This window comes from Oratosquilla oratoria, chromosome 25 (assembly GCF_046742065.1).
Source record: "Oratosquilla oratoria isolate Oo_2021 chromosome 25, ASM4674206v1, whole genome shotgun sequence".
NCBI lineage: Eukaryota > Metazoa > Arthropoda > Malacostraca > Stomatopoda > Squillidae > Oratosquilla > Oratosquilla oratoria.
The window spans coordinates 9,821,324-9,842,265 of record NC_134801.1 but is presented as its reverse complement, the minus strand read 5'-3'; the positions used below and the strand labels follow the sequence as shown (position 1 = coordinate 9,842,265).

The window sequence follows — 20,942 nt, the reverse complement described above, 5'->3', positions numbered from 1 at the left end:
AGGTGGCTTACCTTTAGATTTTTACTCAGAAAACTGTTTTGCCAAGGTTAATAACCAAATTTGCATTTAAATCAGTGAAATCTTTTTGTTTTTGAAGAATTGGGCATACACTTGCAGAACAAGACAATTTGAAAATTCTGCACATGCGCTAAATGCTACAAGCATTCAAACTGAGGCATTATCATTCGAACATACTGCAAAAGATGGCGGTGTAAACAGTACATCTGCGATGGTGGCGTTGCCTGCAGATTCGTGCGTACCTACATAGAGGTAACAGGTGGTCATGTGCTCAGGTTTTGAAGGTTCGTAGAAGCCACCTGCTCATTCTTTTACCAAACTTTGCAGTTAGGGCTATGTGTTCTTTGAAATTACAATCACTGCTCACCCAGACTCCCAGGTCTTTGAGTGCCTCTTTTTCTTCTATTATTTCATCTCCCATTTTCTTTGTATATACATACATACAAACATATACCAAGGCTTTTTCCCCCTTACTAGGGAGGTAGCCAAAAAGGAAAAGGCATAAAATCATTCCCACCCATTCCATCCCTGAAAACACTCCACACCCCTCCACCCTCCCTCCCATCTTAGCACCTCCTAGATGAGGTATATAAGAACATAAAAATGAAGGAGACTGCAAGAGACCATAAGGCCTACACTAGGCAGGTCCATATCCATCACCACTTGTCATCCCCATCCATAAAGTTGTCTAATCATTTCTTAAAACAACTGATAGTTTCAGCACTCACTACATGGTTACTAAGTCTATTCCATTCGTTGGCCACCCTATTAGTAAACTAATTCTTGCCTATTTCCTTCTTAAATCTAAATTCGTCTAGTTTAAATCCATTACTGTGAGTCCTGCCCTGTTGTTTTAATATGATGACTTTGTTTGCATCACCCGTGTTAAGGCCTTTGATCCACTTGAACACCTCTATTAGATCATCCCACACTCTGCGTCTTTCCAGAGAGTGTAAGTTAAGGTGCCTAAGCCTCTCTTTGTAAGACAAATTTCTGAGTCCATATATCATTTTGGTCATTCTTCTCTGTATTGATTCTAGTGAATTGATATCCATTCTATAGGACGGAGACCAAAACTGTACCGCATAGTCAAGGATGGGTCTATCGCTAGATAGAGTTTCATTACCATCCTAGCAATGAAACCTAATACTCTGTTAGCCTCACCTTGTGTTTTCCTTTTCCTCGCTTTTCCTTATGTACCTCTCATAGTTGAAATAGATGATATGGGACAAATGAAATTGATTCAGATCAGGGCTGTGGAGTCGGAGTTGGAAGCAATTACGGTGTCACTGGAGTTGGAGTCGTAGCCGGTAAAAATATACCAACTCTGAATCCAGTTAAATTTACATTTTATAATGCCTTCATTTAGTCTGTAGAGTTATGCAGTGCACACTCCTTATAAGTAGATTATATAAAAAATTTTTTTTTTATAAAATGTAACAACTCTCATCGTCTTATCTTCGTGGTCATTCCACCAAACCCCCAAAATGTCCTTGTGCAATGCTGGCTTTCAAATTTATACATAGAGTGATAAACATCCAAAGTATTACTTGAATAAATTAGATAAACACCTCCATTTTACACCTTCTGTTGACACACAGTCACGGGAGCTGTAATATTCCTGTCAAGTTCCATATGTGTCGTTTCCATCACTCCATCAGTTTGGTGGTTTCTCCCACTGTTGTGTTGCCAAACAGTAGGATAATTATGATTTCAACTGTAGACTAACACAATAATACTATCTCTTCTCTCCTTTCCCCTCTATACTTTTTAACATTGAATTATTGAAATATGGACATTTAAAGTTGAAAAATAGTTTCACGTTTCAAACATGTTCAGCTGTATCTTGTATTGTACTCGTATTGATAAGATTGGTTCCAGAACCAGAGTAATGTCCATCGCAATAATCGCATAGCAGTACCAGTATGTAGTTAAATCAAGAGGTACATTATAGAATCTTTATTTTACTGAATTTTCTTCAATATCCTTTCAAAAAATCTCTACTTCAGTAATAAAGTATTAATGAAAAGGTCAAACATAGGAAAGCCACACTATAACATATATCTTTATTCTTTGATATAAACCAGTTATAATGATATAAGTCTACTCAAGATTGGAGCGTATTTGTGTTGTATAAGCTTTATAAAATATGTAGGCCATAATCAGTTAATTACATGAGTTGGAGTTGGAGTCGGAGTCGGAGTTGGACGTCCCAAAAATAGAGGAGTCGGAGTCGGTGGTGCCAAAAATAGAGGAGTTGGAGTTGGAGGTTTTGTGTTCTGACTCCACTGCCCTGATTCAGATACACCAGTAGCATACTATAACATCTACCACAGCCTACCACCCAAACCATACTAAACATTCACACAGAAACACATTCACACCTAGCACAAAGAAAAATACAAGAAAATTAGAAAGAATAAAAAAAAGTAGCGACAAAAATGGCACCCACACTATCAAATTTGACATATGAACAAAGATTGGAGAAATTACAGTTGTCAACATTGGAGCAGAGAAGGGAAAGAGGCGATTTGTTGACCATTTTCAGAATTATGAAAGGGATGGAAGTTCTCGATAGAGATGACCTATTAAAATGGGACAAGAGAGAAACAAGAGGACACGAAAAGAAACTAAAGAAAGACAGTTACAGAAGAGACCTGAAAAAGAATAGTTTCCCACACAGAGTGATCGATGTCTGGAACAAATTGAACAGTGAAACAGTGAATGCCAGAACTATACATGATTTCAAGAATAAACTAGATGTGGAGAGATACGAAAACGGGTCACAATGAGCATAGCTCCCGTCCCGTAAAATACAACTAGGTAAATACAAAGAGATGGCTGGGCAGATTGTGCCTTCCTGGACCTACAAAAGGTTTTCAACAAAGTACCACACAAAAAACTATTAAGGAAAATTGAACTAATAGGTGGAATACAAGCAAAATTATTGGAATGGATGGAAGACTTCTTGAAAGGAAGAAAAATGAGAGTGATACTTAGAGAAAAGAACTCAAAATGGGTAGACATGATAAGTGGAGTACCCCAAGGCTCTGTGTTGGCTCTGATAATGTTTGCTATTTATATAAATGACATGGATGAAGGAATTAAATGCTATATAAACTTCTTTGCAGATGATGCAAAACTATTGAAGGGACTAACAAAGAAGACTGTAAATCTTTTCAGGGAGATCTGGACAAAGTCTGGAATTGGAGTTAAAAGAACGAAGTGAATTTCAACATTGAAAAATGTAGTATAATGGAATTTGGAAAGAGCAAAAATAGAATATCTGGTAAATACAAAATTGGAACAAAAGAAGTTACAAAAGTAAATTCAGAAAGAGACCTAGGAGTGATCATTTCAAATGACATGACACCAAACAAACATGTAAACAAAATAGTTGGAGAAACCTACAACTTAATAAGATCAATGAAAGTGGGCTTTGACTACATGTACGAGGAAATGGTGAAGAAAATCCTAGTTACACTGATAAAACCAAAATTAGAGTATGCAGCGTCACTATGGACACCCAGTACAGAAAAAAAAAACATAAAGAAATTAGAAAGAATTCAAAGAGCACTAACAAAGATGGCACCAACACTCAGCATGTTGACATACAAACAAAGATTGGACAAACTAAACTTATTAACTCTAGAGCAAAGAAGAGAAAGAGGCAATTTGATATCCATATTGTCACGTCACACTGGGTTCATACTCGTGATGTGACATATTTATTCCTTGAGCATAATTACACTGTGTTATGCTACCCCTTTGTGTGAGAATGAACAATGACTCCTTGTCCGCTAAGGCCGTTGACCTGGAACGCGCGCGAAAGCTCTCGTAAGCAAGCGGCGGAGTGATACGAAGCCAACGCCGCCCGCTAGCTGAGGTCAAGGGGCGCGTGAATCGAGAAGGCGAAGTAGTGCCTCCCCTCCCTTCTACCTCATTATCTTGTAGGTTAAGGTATAAGCTAGGGAATTATTGTGAACCCTCTCCATACATAAATAAAGGAAGTAATGGATGTGTGGAGTTGGGTGGATAGGGATAGGAAATGTATTTTAAGATAAGTTGGCATTGGGCAATAGCACTTGTGTTGTGCGGTTGGGGTATAAATCAGGGGGTGAGGTCACCCACGCTGCTCCCTCCGCACTCGACCTCTGCGCATTGTCGGTACTTGTAAGTAAGAGATATTCTCATTAGTTGTGTTAATAAATATTTCGGTGATTTTGTATATCTTCTTTCTTTACCCTGGCGTGTTGGACGTATCTATAAAGAGGCGATTATTCTCTGAGACTCTGGATTGTATGAATTACTCAAACTCTGTTTTAGAGTTTGATGTAACACACAAAAACTGAGCTTAGGGCATGACAATATATAGAATTATGAAAGGGATGGCAATCCTTGACAGGGATGATCTACTTAAATGGGACAGAAGAAATACAAGGGGACACAAGAAGAAACTTAAGAAGGACAGTTACAGAAGAGATCTGAAAAAGAATAGCTTTCCACATAGAGTGATGGATACATGGAATAAATTGAAAGAGAAAACAGTGAATGCTAAAACTATACACGACTTTAAGAAAGAACTGGATGCGGAAAGATACAACTGCGGGTCCCTATGAGCATAGCTCTTCTCCCACAAAATACAACTAGGTACATACATCCAGATAACTAAATTAGCCCCTCAAGAAAGACCACCAAACTTGATACTCCAACAACAACCCCTACATATAAGTCCCACAGAGAAAACCCTCCCACATCAGAAAAGAACCACTCTAGCATGCCTATGCTCAGGACACAAAATTGGCCTGGCCATAGATTCAAACTCCCCCAGGTGCAAGCACCACACAGAAAACACATAACACCTTATACTACATTGACCCACACTAACAGTCCTCAGAAAACAACACAATATCTCTTCTCTAAGTGACTTATTGTCCCACCCAGGTTGCCAGTTTCCTGGAGGCCATGGCCAGGGGTAACGGATTGATTTATTGATTGAATGATTCATTTTTATCAGTATAGTATATATTTTTAACTTCTCTTTTTACAGTGATTTTAGAAAAGCAATGAGCTTTGATGGAAATTTTCTGTTCTCAGAATGGAAATTCCTCTTGCTCTTGTATGTGATACCATTGCTCAAAAGAAGAAACCATGGTCTCGGCTCTCTTGGATAGGAAAGGTTTGTACAATTAATAAATTAAAGTATATTCTACTGGTTTGCAATGGTCCAGTCTGATTATAGAGAGTACAATACTTTTTTATGGGTATCTGCATACATTTTAAGCTTGTGTTTGTGAAGTGTGTTTACAGTGAGGCTAGAGTTTAGAAATGATCTTTGAGTCAGAAAAAAGAAATTTAAGAAGTTAGCATTAGAATTGTTATGACAGGACATCACTTTACACCAAATATCTAAGTTAAACAGAAATCATGGTAGAGAAATGTATAGAAACAGGGTAGATGTGGAAAAGGTAAATAGAAGGTAGTAAAGAGGTGATGATGAGGGAGGGTCACTGTGTAAGTGAAGTGGCCCTGCTGTGGATGTACTGTGTCTTGCTGCATTGCTTCTGACCCAGGCAGCGGACAGGAGACAGGGATGACCCTTCGTCCTTGAAGAACTAAGATGAGAGGGAAACAGTGGGTGGTGGATGAGAATGAAATGGGTGGGAGTGGATGTGTGCCTTGATTGGCTACTTTATAAATGGGAAGAAGGCCTGGTTTATAGTTAGAATAGATATATATTAAATATTTGTGAAAGACAAATGAGCAAAGTGAATAAATGGATAGAAGATGAGTGGTAAGACTGAAAAGAAAATGAAAAGATAATTTAATGTATGAAAGAAAATGGATATATTAAAGGAAATGAAAAGAAAAAGTGAGAAGTGCATTTGGGAAATGTTTTGGATTGATGTGCCATACATAGGACAAAATTCAGCTCCACAGTTGGAAGGCAGGAGCGGGGCTAACTTTGAAAGGTCATATAGTATTTCTGAAGTGATACCTTCGCAAAGGGGGAGGTATAGAGAATATATGGTAAGTTGATGATGCAATTGGAGTTTGGGTGCAGTGGCTTGAAGGGGAGTATGGAGAGTGTGGTAAATACCTGGACATACCAAGATTGCTGTTCATTATAATTTGGTTTGAGGTGTGTGGGTGGGGAGTAGATAAGATTTATAACCTTGTGAGTGGGGAAGTGTTCACTTACCCAGTTGCTTCTTGTAGTCAGACACAATTACTGGAGGAGTAGGTCTTCCCAGCATTAGTTTTCAAGTTGATGGGATATAATTGTGGACATAGGGTGCATCTTAGGTGGTTGTTGGGGAAGGATAGATAATTTTTGTCATGGGGTTCTTAGTGAGTATGGTTGGTGATAGCTTGATGAGGGGTTCTTTTTTTGTGTAAGGGAATTCTGCTAACAATGTCAATTGGGTGGATGGTCTTTAGTGAGAAATAGTTAGATGGCGTCTGTGTGTGTGAGAAGTGTGTGGTCATATAACTTGTAACCTTTGTGTGTGTATCAGTGTTCTGTGAGTATTAGTTTTTGTCAGAAATAACCAATGCTTCTGTCGTTTGGGACAATATTATGCAAAAAAGGTGGAATCATAGAAATGGTAAAGGAGGGATTTAAGGAGGATCACAGAACACAGATATTGGAAGTTAAAAGTGATCAGCATCCTATTTTGAATGGAGATTAGCCTCAAATAATAAAAGAATGCTGTGTGACTTGGGTCTGTAGTGCTGCCACTCTCATGCTCTTACTTTTGTTTCGTACATACATACATACATACATATACCAAGGCTTTTTCCCCCTTACAAGGGAGGTAGCCAAAAAGGAAAAGGCATAAAATCATTTCCACCCATTCCATCCCTGAATACACTCCACACCCCTCCACCTTCCCTCTTATCTTAGCACCTCCTGGATGACGGGTCATCCCTGCACCTTGTCCACTGCCCTGGGTCAGAAGCAGTGTCGCAAGACACAGCACATCCACAGCAAGGCCGCTTCATTAAATCGGTGACCCCCCCCCTCTCCGTCCCCCCATTGCATAAAAGGAGAAGACGGGGAGAAATCCCTTCGGGCTACGTCAGATTTTGCTCACACATACTACCTCACCCCCCATCCCCCCGCCCATTCCACCTCATGCAATCACAACATCATCCATATACAACTATTCTCCATTCATCCCTGTCTTCTGTCCTCTCCCGTCCTTCCTCAACAGACATTCCCCTCTTCCCCAAAGCCCCCTTCACCCCATCCATTCACCTCATCCTAGGACGTCCCCTCATGTTCACTCCCTCCATATCTGCCTTCCATACCTCTTTTACTAGTCTTTCTTCACTCATTCTTTCCATGTGTCCAAACCATCCTAATACTCTTTCATCAACCCTATCTCCCAGCTCTCTTTCCACCCCTGTTCTCCTCCTCACCTCCTCATTTCTCCCTCATTTCTCATACTTCTCAGACACCTCATCTCAAACACATTGAAACTCCTTCTCTCTTCTTCTCTTATGTTCCATGTTTCTGCCCCATACAGTGCTGTTGGCACAATCACTCCTTCATACAGTCTCCTCTTAGCATCCATTCCCAAATGTCTATTCCTCATTACACTCTTTAATCCACCAAGGCATTTACTCACTTCTCTCAATCTACATTCTACCTCCACCTTCACTCCACCTTTTCCTGCCACATTTGCACCCAAGTATCTAAAACTATCCACTTCCTCCAGTCACTCTCCCTTAATGCTCACTTCCAGTCTACTGCCACTCTCACCCCTTGTACATCTCATCACCTTACTTTTACCCACATTTATCTTTAGCTTTCTTCTATCACATACTCTCCCAAACTCTGCCACCAGCTTCCTCAATCCCTCCTCCGATCCTGCCACAAGCGCAGTGTCGTCCGCAAACAACAGCTGGCTCACCTCCCACTTTTCTCCATTTTCTTTAACCATCTCCAATCCCTGACCCACTACCCTTGCATTTACCTCTCGCACCACCCCATCCATGTATTAGTTGAACAGCCAGGGCGACATAACACATCCTTGACGAAGTCCCACCTTTACCTCGAACCACTCACTCTCTCCATTTCTAATCCTGACACAAGCTCTACTACTCTCATAAAAACTCTTGACAGCTCCCAGAAGCTTTCCTCCTATCCTCTATATCTGCATAACCTCCCACAGTGCCTTTCTGTCTACCCTATCATAAGCCTTTTCCAGATTCATAAAAGCCCAAAAAACATCCTTCCCCTTTCCTATAGCTTTCTCACATATCTGTCTTATCACAAAGATCTGATCTACACAACCTCTACCTGTCCTAAATCCACACTGTTCCTCACCAATTACTCCTTCTGTTCCTCTCCTAATCCTCTCAATCAAGATCCTCCCATAAGCCTTCCCAACTACACTTAACAAGCTAATCCCTCTGAAACTACTACATTCACACTTGTCCCCTTTTCCCTTGTAAAGAGGAACTATACAGGCACTCCTCCAGTCCTTTGGCACTTTACCCTCTCTCCAGCACACATTAAATAACCTCACCAGCCAGTCCACCATCACTCTACCTCCCTTTTTCAGACATTCTGCATGGCATCCATCCAGACCAGGTGCCTTACCTGCTTTCATCATCTTAACAACTGCCTTCACCTCATCCTTCCTTATTTCTCCTCCATTCTCCTCACTCCTCACGGTCATTTTCTTAGCATTTCCCACTGCAACTACCTTTCCCTCCCTATCCTCCTTCACATTTAGCAACTCTCTAAAATATTCTGCCCATCTTCCCCTTACTGCCTTCTCCACCATTATCATCTCTCCATCTGCACCTTTTACCTTTTCTTCTCTTCTTGATTCGCCTCCTCTTTCTCTCTTAATTTCTTTCCAAAATATCTTTTTATTACTTTAACAATTTTCTGTCAACTCTTACCCCATTTCACATCTGCTCTCCTCTTTGCCTCCTTTACCTTTTGTTTTACTTCTCTTTTCTTTTCTTTGTACCTCTCATATGACTCCCTAGTCCTATTTTGTAACCAATCTGTGAAGCTCGCTTCTTCTCTTCTACAACCTTCTTTGTTTCCTCATCCCACCATTCACTACCCTTCCTTCTATTTCCTCCTGTCCTTCTTGTTCCACACACCATCCTTGCACACTTTATGACTCCCTCCTTGGAACATCCCCATTCCTCCTCCACACCTAGTTCTACTCTATCCTTCACTCCCTCCCACTCCTCCTTCAGATTCTTTTCGTACTCCTTCTCCTTTTCCTTTTCATTCAAAGAGTTCACTCTAGGCACCTCCCTACCTTTTGTCCCTTTCCTCTTTCTTCATCTATCCTCCACTCTCAACTTACCTTCCACCAAAAAATGATCTGATATTCCCCCACCCTCTTCCCTTAGCACATGTACATCCTTAACTCTTCCTATCATACTCCTATCTACCACTACATAATCCATTAGTGCTCTATCTACCACCCTTCCCTCCATCACCCTCTCCCATGTGTACTTATGCTTGACTTTCTTCCGAAACACTGTATTTGCTATCATCAACTCTCTTTCTAGACACATTTCCACCATCAACTCTCCACTACGATTCTTTCCTGGAACTCCACATTTCCCAACCACTCCATCGATTGGAACATTTCCTACCCTAGCATTAAGGTCTCCCAGTACTATTACATTGACATTTCTTCCTAAATCCTCTATGCACTCATTTAAATCTATCCAAAAGGCCTCACTTTCTTCTACACTCTTCTCACTGCCAGGCCCATATGCACTTACAAAGACCCACATCTCCTTTCCCAGTTTCACCTTCATCCGCATTATCCTTGAGGAAACCTCCTTCCACTCCACTGCACGTTTACCTATCTCTTCACTTACTTTTGTTTCGTACTCCTCTTAAATTTTCACCACTGTCTTTAGTCACTTCCCCTTTCTTCACTTTCACCCACCTTTCTCTTGTCACTTCTTTTTCTGTATTAGTTCACAGATTTTAGTCAGTAGGCCCTGTGCCTACAAGTATTCCTCTTTTTCAATTTCCATATAGTGTACTTTAGACAAGGGGGAATGAAATGTTTGTAGATTTTCTTTTCTTTTTTCAATACCAGTTACATGACGTGCTTCTCAAGGTACAATCTATGAATCCTGTGAGAACACACATTGTTGTGTCCTAGGTAAGTTCTGCAGTGATGTCATGATTTCTTTAGTCCAGTGATCTTCAACTTTATATGTAAGATCCTCCCCTAAGGGCATGATCTTACAATCGTGAATTAATTGAATTTTCTCCACCCTTTCTCCACTCAGATTTGTTGTTATAAGTCTATGTGCAATGTTGTTTACTTAAGAATCTTGAATCTCTGCATAACTTACTTATTTTACAAGTAGTGAGCAAAACATACATCATACTGGCTCCTGGCCATTTTATGACTCAAGGCAGAGAGCTAGCATATGCAAACCTTCGCCTATGAACTGTGCTGTTTACAAATAACCGATCCATAAAAATGAAACCCTCACCATCTACCCTACTTTCTACCCACTTCTCTACCAGCCTCTTAAAGTAGGGATGTTACTAAAATATATAGATTGTAATATTTTATTAGGGGAAAAGTATAGTTGTTGTCGTTCCCTAGACTGTATGGCCAAACAGCCCTCTCTCCCTGAGGAACACCACAGCTGGTATAGGGTTTTCCCACAAATCCTTTGTAGAATGTATACTGTGTTGTTGGTGTTTGAGATTGTGTACAATGCAGTCTCCATAATGTGTTGTATAGTATGGGGTGAGCTGTTGCATCCTGGACAGTTATATGTGATGCAGTCATCCAGCCTCTTCTGGATGGTGACTGCACTGCAGTCTGGCCTGGTGGACTTTGTCCTTCCAGGGGAGAGATGATTCAGAGGGATGGATAAAAGGGGGTCTGCCATACAGCAATGTATTGTCTTTCAGTTTGTTGATAGAGCAGTGAGTGATATGATTATGGATATGCTTTTGGAGGCTGGTATCTGGTGGTTGTGGAGGAAGTGAAGAGAGTATTTATGTGTGATATAGGTATTTGGATGTTGTTTTGATGTTTCTTGGCATGTGTGGGTGTTCTGCTATGTAGTGTAGTGGGTGTGCTTTCATGAAGGCTTTGGCAAGTGTCTGTGTGCCTCTCATGTCAAGGTGATCCTTGACTTTGAGGATTTTTGTTTCATGGTGAAAATAGTCTGTAGGTGTTGTATTTGTGCATCCTGTAACTGTTTTTAGGACTGATTTGTATGGTCTGTAGGGCATTGTGGTGTGTCTTAGATTAGGAGCCCATGTGGGGTTCACATAATTCATCTCTGAGTGTATGCATTGTTTGTATACTGTAGCAATAGTTTGTTTTGTCCAAATGTTGTTCCTGCAATTGATTTAAGTGTGTTGTGTGCATTTAATCCTTGTTTGTGATGTGCTGTTTGAATGACATGGGTGTAGTGTATGTTATGCCAAGAATCTTGGATGTGTGTGAATTTACTTAGTTGTATCTTACAGGAAGGGAAGCTACGCTCGTGGTGTCCCGTCTCTGTATCTCACCATATCTAATTTGGTCTTAAATTCTTGTATTGTTTTTGCATACACTATTGTTTTGTCTAGTATGTTCCATACATCCACCACTCTGTGGGAAAAGCTGTTCTTTTCAGGTCTCTTCTAAAACTGTCCTTTTTGAGTTTCCTTCCATGTCCTCTTGTGTTTCACTTATTCCAATGTAGTAAATCATCTCTAACAAGGACTTCCACACCTCTCATAATTCTGTAGATGGTCAGCAAGTCATCTCTTTCTCTTATTTGTTCCAGAGTCTGTAGTTCAGTTTTAACAATCTTTCTTCATATGATATTTTTGATAGTGTTGGGGCCATCTTCATAGTTGCTCTCTGGATTCTCTGAATTTTCCTTATATTCTTTTTAGTACTGGGTGACCATATTGTCACTGCATACTCTAATGTAGGCCTTATCAGTGTGACTAGTATTTTCTTTACCATTTCTTCATCCAAATAAGAAAAAGTCACTTTTATTAATCTTAGCAAGTTATAGGTTTCTCTTACAATTTTGTTTATATGTTTGTCAGGGGATATATCTTTTGTGATGATCACCCCCAGGTCTTTTTCAGGTCTTACTTTTGTTACTTCTTTTTCACCAATTTTATATTGTCCTGATACCCTTTTTTTTTTTTTTTTTTTTTTCTTCCAAATTCTATTATGCTATAATTCTTAATGATGAAATCCACTTCTGACTTCTGACTCCATCCCCAGACCCTGTTCAGATCTCTGTAGTGAGTCACAGTCCATTTCAGTAATCACTTTCTTTAACAATTTTGTATCCTCAGCAAAGAAGTTCATGTAACATTCCACACCTTTGTCTATGTGATTCACAAAGATAGCAACATTATTGGAGCCAATACTGATCCTTGTGGAACTCCACTAATTACCTCTTATCTCTGAGAGCACTACCCTCATTTTTCTTCCATGCAAAAAGTCCTCTATCCATTTCAATAGTTTACCTTGTATTCCTCATATGGTTTTCAGTTTTCTTGATAGTTTTTTTTTTTTTTTTTAGGGACTTTTGTGTGTTATGATAGTGTTGTTGGTAAAGAGGTGTATATGTATGTGTGATCTGCTGTCAAATTGGTGAGAAGTGTGGCTGTAGATTTGGATGGGGCTATTTTGAGTCTGTAGTAAACAAGGTATTGAGGGTGTCAAGGTGTGGTTGTAGTATTTCTGCAGCTTTGTCTGCATTACAGTATGTGCATGTAATTGTTATGTTGTCTATGGAAGAAGAGATTTGTATTTCTGAAGTGTTGGGTATGGGGAAATCATGCACTTATAGATTAAAGAGTGTGGGGATAGAATTGAGCCATGTGGTACTGTTCTTAAAGTTCCTGGTTTGTGATGATTGGCCATTATATGACACATAGGCATTTCTACCTGCCAGATAATTGGCCAGCCATTTTTTGGTATTATTGTTCATGTTTGTGGTATTGTTGCTTGATGCTGGTATGGGGAGATGGGTGATTTGGATTTGGGAGATGAACTATTTAGGAGACAGAGTTACTGGAAAAAAGGGAATACAGTGGGTATATATATATCTCATCTTGAGCCATTAATTTGAGTAAATGTTGTTTATAGATGATTGCTAAAAAAAGTTATTCATATTTGTTCATATTTCTTGAGTGGAATTATGTTCCTTCTCTCATAACATTCATTTAATATTTGCAGGAGACGAGCAAACTTTACCATGTTCACCATCATCGTGTAGGAGAGATAATTCTTCCAGGTGGTCAAGTGTCAAAGATAGCCAAGTTAGAAGACATCACCAAACAAGCTGTAGCTATAAACTATTCTTACAGAGGTAATTTTCCTAATTTTCTACATTTATTGATGTATTATCAGACAAACATGTACCTCACCTCACATCCATTCTTCTTTTTACCTCTCAATGTGTGCTTCATTTCCTTTCCCTTTCAACTCTTGGGAACCTGTGATAGATACCTGCTCGTGGTTGTCTTGTAAAATGGACATGAGAGCTGCCCAGTTTTGAAACCCACCAACTCTTTCACCTTCATCAGGAGGTGCAGTAAACTGATACTTGGTCTCTGGACTATTGTCAAGATCTCTGTCAGTGTCAACTATATTTCTTGTGTACACATGGAGAGCTGAAAACTGGCACTTGCTTCACTCCTGCTACTACTTCCAGCCAGTAACATAGAATCTTCTTCTTATTCTTCTTCTTCTTTTCTTCTTCCTTTTCTCCTTCTTCTCCTTCTTATTCATAAAACAGGTAGGGTTTCCCATGTCAATTGTGGTCCTTTGAAAATGTCCCATTGTCTCCCCTTGGGCAGCCACTGCTTTTTATATTACATCTTCCCATCATTTCTGTGGCCTTCCAAAGCATCTCTTGCCAGCTGCAGTTCATTTGTAGCACTTCAGAGGTGTTCTGTTTTTGTCCATGCACATGATGCAGCTGTAATCTCAACCATTTCAGTATGATGATGCCTACGTAAGCATCATGAGGCACAAATGGGTACACAAAGATGCCGGCATCGGCATCTTGATTATATACAGACGTTCCTCAACTTACGTTTTAGTTACGTTCCGAACGGCCGTACGTAAGTTGAAAATAAACGTAAGTTGTTACTGTACCATACATCCGTAAATTCTATTACCGTAGCTTATGAAACACCCCTAAATCATTAATTATACACATAACATTGTAAAATGATAACATTAATTTCAAATAAATTAAATTCAAGCAACATAAATTGAGATGGTGGAGGAGGAAGGGGAGGAGGATGAGGCAAGGCATATTCAGTCTGTCGTTTGTGCCATGTAAACAATGGACGCAGCGTTATGTGTAAGTATTATTTGAATTACGGAGAGCGCGCTAAACTAAAAAATTCACTCAAAAAATTTTTTTTACCATTTTTTTTTTACAGTCGGTTCAAACGTAAAATCGAAAAAACGTAAAACGAATGAGCGTAAGTAGAGGAGCGTCTGTATATATATATTTTTTGTAGTTGTATGTGAATTATCATCGGATTCTGTGAACTGGTTTGATCACGTTTTCTATGTTTATTATTACTTAGAGTAAAAGAGAACAAGTAATACAGCAGTGACTTTATATTTTATAATGCAGGTAGTGTGATGTATTGTTCATATGGCAGTTGATGCTGTGCACTAGAATTTGACTTGTACTGAAGTGGTTAACTGACTTCTCTTGATAAATACAAGTATAGGTTCCATAACCAGTTCTTCTCTCATGCCATCATTTCTTAGCCTACCTTACTACGTCACTCATTTCAGGAGTTTGAGCACCCTTATTTCTGCTGCCTGCACCTTAATTTTTAATCTTGTTGTCAGCATCCAACCTTTATAAACAGTCTTCTGATATACCTTACACAGAGTTTTTGATGGCATATATTCAGATAAACCTCCACACAGAACACTTCTTATAACACTAGACATTAATAAAGCTTTCAATGCCACCCCTCATCACAATCTCACAAACAGAATATGTAAAACAAACATGTACAATAATATTGAAAGATGGCTGGCCAATTATCTGGCAGTTAGACATGCCTATGTGTCATATAATGGCCAATCATTGCACATCAGAAACTTTAAGGACAGAGTACCACAGGGCTCAGTTCTACCCCCCACACTCTTTAATCTATACATCCACTTCATACCCACACCCGACACCTTAGAAATACAAATCTCTTCTTCCGCAGGCAACATAACAATTACATGCACACACTATAATGCAGACAAAGCCACAGAAATACTACAACCATACCTTGACACACTCAACACCTGGTTCACTACAAATAGACTCAAAATAGCCCCAACCAAATCTACAGCCACACTTCTCACCAATTGGACAGCAGAACACAAATACATACCACACCTCTATATCAACAACACTCTCATACCACACACACATACACCCAAGATTCTTGGCATAACATATGATACATCCATGTCATTCAAACAACACATCACAAACATAAAGACTAAATGTACACCTAGACTTAACACACTTAAGTCAATTGCAGGAACGACATTTAGACAAAATAAACTATTACTACAGTATACAAACAAAGCATACACTCAATAATGAATCATGTGGGCCTCGCACATGCCCCTTATCTCTCTGAGATACACCACAACACCCTACAGACCATACAAAACAAAGCCTTAAAAACAGTTACAGGCTGCACAAACTCAACACCTACATACATACATACATATACCAAAGGCTTTTTCCCCCTTACATTGGGGGTAGCCAAAAAGAAAAAAGCTTTAGAAATTACTCCCACCCATTTCATTTCCCATATATTCCACTCCCCTCCACCCCCTCCCTCCCTCCTATCTTGGCACCTCCTGGATGACGGGTCATCCCTGCATCCTGTCCACTGCCCTGGGTCAGAAGCAGTGTTGCAAGACACAGCACATCCACAGCAAGGCTGCTTCATAAAATTCGGTGACCCACCCACCCTCTCCGTCCCCTCATGCAGAAAAAAAAGGAGAAAACGGGGAGAAATCCCTTCGGGCTGCGTCAAATTTTTTCATACATACTTCCTCACCCCCCATCCCCCACCCACTCCCCCTCATGCATCACAGCCTCATCTATACACAACCCTTCTCCATTCACCCCATCTTCTGTCCTCTCCCGTCCTTCCTCCACAGACATTCCTCTCTTTTGTAATAGCCCTTTCACCCCATCCATCCATCTCATCCTAGGACGCCCCCTCATATTCACTCCCTCCACCTCTGCCTTCCACACTTCTTTTACTAATCATTCTTCACTCATTCTTTCCATGTGTCCAAACCATCCTAATACTCTTTCATCAACCCTATCTCCCAACTCCCTTTCCACCCCAGTTCACCTCCTCACCTCTTCATTTCTCACTCTATCTAGCCTAGTAACCCCTATCATACTTCTCAGGCACCTCATCTCAAACACATTCAAACTCCTTCTCTCTTCCTCTCTCATGTTCCATGTTTCTGCCCCGTACATTGCTGCTGGCACAATCACTCCTTCATATAACCTCCTCTTAGCATCCATTCCCAGATGTCTATTTCTCATTACACTTTTTAATCCACCAAGGCATTTACGTGCTTCTCTCAATCTACATTCTACCTCCATCCCCACTCCTCCCTTTCCTGCCACATTCGCACCCAGGTATCTAAAACTATCCACATCCTTCAGTTTCTCACCCTTAATGCTCACTTCCAGCCTACTGTCACTCTCTCCCCTTGTACATCTCATCACCTTACTTTTACCCACATTTATCTTCAGCTTCCTTCTTTCACACATCTTCTCAAACTCTGTCACTAACTTCCTCAATCCCTCCAGTTACAGACCATTTATACCATAAAACAAAAGTCCTCAAAGTGAAGGATCACTGACATGAAAGGCACACAAACACTTGCCTCAGCCTCCACAAATACAGCACACCCACAACACACCCACAACACCCAAATACCTATGTCACACAGATACTCTCTTCTCTTCATCCATAACCACCAGACACCAGCCTTCAAAAGCATATCCATAATCATATCACTTACTGCTCCATCAATAAACTGAAAGATGATACATTGCTGCATGCTGTGGTGTAGTGGTTTATAGTGCTTTGGCCTAGAATACTAGCATAGAACAGGGCACCATAGTGTTGTAGCATGCCCTGACCACCAGTGATGCTCCCAGTACAAGGACTCTTTGTTATGGCTGACAAGGCCTCATTCACATGTGTGTACTAGGTGTGCCATCATCTCACTCTGTGCAGTGAGCAACGTTTTCCCACAGCCAGCCTATACCTGTCTGTCATACTGTAAGCACATAGCACTCCATGTACACATACCCAAAATACAGCTATCAGTCCTCCCTCCATGTTTATATAACATGTTGCAAGATTCATAACATGGCACAGTGAGTAGGATTTGATGCAAGTGCTTGCAACTTGCAACAGTGAAACATGGGACGATAGGTGAATTGGTGGTGCGTACATGAACAGTGTGCACATGAATGAAGCACTGATGGAAGTAGACGAACAGGCAACTTGCAGTAGCAAGACATGCTGGACCGTGAGTGTAGTGCCCAGTGTGCATCCTAGACCATGAAATGTCATGTTATAGTGCGACGTGCTTTCATGGACATGTAGTGGTGCGAACAAAGGGACCTTTCATCCCACCCCCCTGGATACTTACCGTATATACTCATGTATAGGTTGCACTGCTAGTTTATGGTTGTCAAAGTGGTTATTTGCAGTTGACCCACAGATAGGTCTCACTATTATCTGGCGATTTACAAGATCCATTCAAATATAAAAATGATCAGATATTTACCTTTATTTCACAGAATTTTAATATCAGAACACATGTAGATTGTCCAACTGTCACATATGCGCATAATACAAAATTACATAAACAACAGTTGCATTTCTAAAACTATACAGTCGAACCTCGAAAGCCCGAACTAATTGGGGAGAAGGGTGGTCCGGTCATGCCAAACGTCCGGTTATCAAAAATATCACCCTAACACCCATAGATTTTCATAGCGGTATACGTATAGGTAATGTATGATATGGCATAGAAACACATAAGAATAATACTCTAACACTGTAATAATAACAATACTGTAATAATAATGCTATAATACTAATAATTCTGTAATAATAACTGTAATACAGGCATGTAAATGTACTGTATATACAGTGTACTGTACTGTATTTTTTATTACGTACACTGTAAATATCGGAAGGTATGCACGCGGGACAGTGGTGGCGGCCAGGGTTGCCGCGTTTTCTACACTGCCGTGTAGAATGGGAGTGTTGCCATACCGGGGCATACATTTTTCTCAGGCGTGTGCAGACTTTCATAGCAAGATATACTTGTCAAACTTTGACAAAATGGTGGTTCTAGTTTTTTTATTCTTGAATGTATATAAGGCCCCCATGCCCTAACATATTCAGTAAGATATATATATATATATATATATATTTTTATTATTATTATTGCTAAAAGAAAGCTGAAACTTTAGTGTAGAATTTTTTCTACATGGTAAAAACGTATCTTTTGGGGTATAATATTTTATAAGTAACACAATTACCAATAAAAGTCATATTTTGATGTACCATTTATTATCTGATAACTAGTTCTATGATTTTTAAACAAAAGTTTGAGTTTTTGAATGTTTTTAACAGCCCGCTGATATGTAGAAAAAATTTCCTCATGTCCTTGTGCAGTTGCCACATGCCGCTATTTTACTACGTTTTGGTACAAAATTCTACGAAACGGCAGCCTTGGTGGCGGCTTGACTGGGCCGGGTTTGAGTACACGTGTACGGCCATTGTTGCCACCTACCGGACAAATAGGGAACTTTGCTTGAAAAGTCCGCCCTTTGTTCATTTCGACCGGTCATACAAGGGTCCGGGCTTTCAAGGTTCGACTGTAATTGTAAACAAATGCACTTGCATAAAAAACGTTATAGTCAACTTGACCAACTGGATGCTATACAACAGTATAGAAGAAAATTTCATTAAGCTGATCTTTCTGCTTTCTCCATCCTCTCGCTACCTTTTCTGAAACCCCAAACTCCCTTTCTGCAGATCTGTTTCCATATTCTTCTGTGTAATCCACCATTTTCAGCTTAAAACCTACTTCATACCTCTTTCTCTTACCGGTACTCATGATTAGGGTTTGCAGTTATTAGGCCTAAAATTCCGTACAATCTACCATAGATCTAACAGTACGGTAAGCCTAATGGAAGTTTACAAAAATACATACATACATACATATACCAAGGCTTTTTCCCCCTTACAAGGGAGGTAGCCAAAAAGGGAAAGGCATAAAAACACTCCCACCCATTTCATCCCTACATACACTCCACACCCCTCCCACCCTCCCTCTCATCTGAGCACCTCCTGGATAATAATTTTTTATTACAAAAATCATAAGTTTATTTAAGTCATGTTACGGGATGTTATGTTATGCTATAAAAACATAATTTGTGCACATATAGAAATGCAGCCACGAGTGAAACAGGTGATGTACGGTAACATACAGTAAACAAAGGGTCAAGGTCGCATTACTTATAAACACTATAAAACATATGAACGAGTTAGAAAAGAGAATATTTTACAATTTTATTGTAATTGATATATGATTTTCTAGCAGCAATAGTTCAGTTTAAAGCAGCGAGTTGGTAGGAACCTTTGATATATATATTTTATGCATACAAAAGGCTTGAAAAGCTTTCTGATGCATATTGTGCAAACACCACTGAAATTCCATGTCATTGTCACATTGAAATCGCCAATTGTTGCGACTTCATTGACAGAGTAGTGCTGTCCCTCATTAATGTCGAGTGGATAGGTCACACCCCTGATTTTGGCGAAATATTTAGTAAAAAATAGTGCGACCTATACGTGAGTATATACGGTAGCCTCCTGGCTGTTGCCCTACCTGACAAACCGTAGCCCATGTACAAAGCACAGCTGACTCACACAGGCCATACCCACCCACCCTAGGAACTGGTACGATGCCCCCTGCTCCTTTGCTGCAATTACGTCACAGCAGGAGGTAGCGACCAACTGCCGCTCACGCAAGGCATTGATGGTGACAGTCTCAGATGTCAAGTAGGACCTGCACACATGCACTGTGTTGGTATTTCAAAGGGTTCCTTGTCAGGTGCACACACCCCCACCTCAAACCCCCACCCCCCACATCTTCCCCTGGAAAGGCTGGTACCTACAGCTCTGGTGCCTGATGGCCCTAATTGACCCTCCACCACCTGTCAGTATCCACATCCATATGCTGCCTGACACAGGTGTGGACATCATGGTGATAGGCACTTGGTATTTAGGCATGTTGGGGATATCCAGAGCCAGCTTACTGCATCTGCTCTCAATGCCAACGTATGTGACTAACATATCTCATATGCCCCCCACAACGGAATGCTTCTGGCCAATCACCCTCCACCACCTGTCAGCATATGCATCTGTATGCTGCCTGACACAGGTGTGGACATCATGGTGAGAGGCACTCGGCACCTAGGCAGGTTGGGATATCAAGAGCCCTACAGCCACTGCTCTCGGGGCCAACGTATGTGGCCGACATATCTCACATGCCCCTGCAATGGGATGCTTCTGGCTGATCAACCTGTGGCATCTGTCAGCATATGGATTCGTATGTTGCCTGACATAGGTGTGGACATCATGGTAATAGGCACTCAGCCCCTAGGTATGTTGGAGATACCCATAGCCTGCTTACAGCTGCCACTCTCAGTGCCGATGTATGTGACCAACATATCTCACATGCCCCCAGCAACGGAATGCTTCCAGGCTACCTTGTTGATAGGAGATGGGGACTGCAGTGCCGCCATACAGATTCATGAGGAGGTCCAAACACCCCTCCTCTCCT

At 40.5% G+C, this 20,942-nt stretch overlaps 1 protein-coding gene across 4 annotated transcripts in view; it reads left to right on the top strand.

Moving 5' to 3' along the window:
• Window positions 1-20,942, top strand: part of LOC143038805 (uncharacterized) — a 283,401-nt gene that overhangs the window by 10,443 nt on the left and 252,016 nt on the right. For 3 of the 4 annotated variants that reach the window (XM_076208351.1, XM_076208348.1, XM_076208349.1), the window contains 2 exons: window positions 5,069-5,197; window positions 13,236-13,368. In XM_076208351.1, coding sequence (XP_076064466.1) covers window positions 5,117-5,197; window positions 13,236-13,368 — 214 coding nt within the window. In that variant the 5' untranslated portion in view covers window positions 5,069-5,116. The remainder of the gene's footprint in view (window positions 1-5,068; window positions 5,198-13,235; window positions 13,369-20,942) is intronic. The other variant, XM_076208350.1, reaches the window with a different exon arrangement.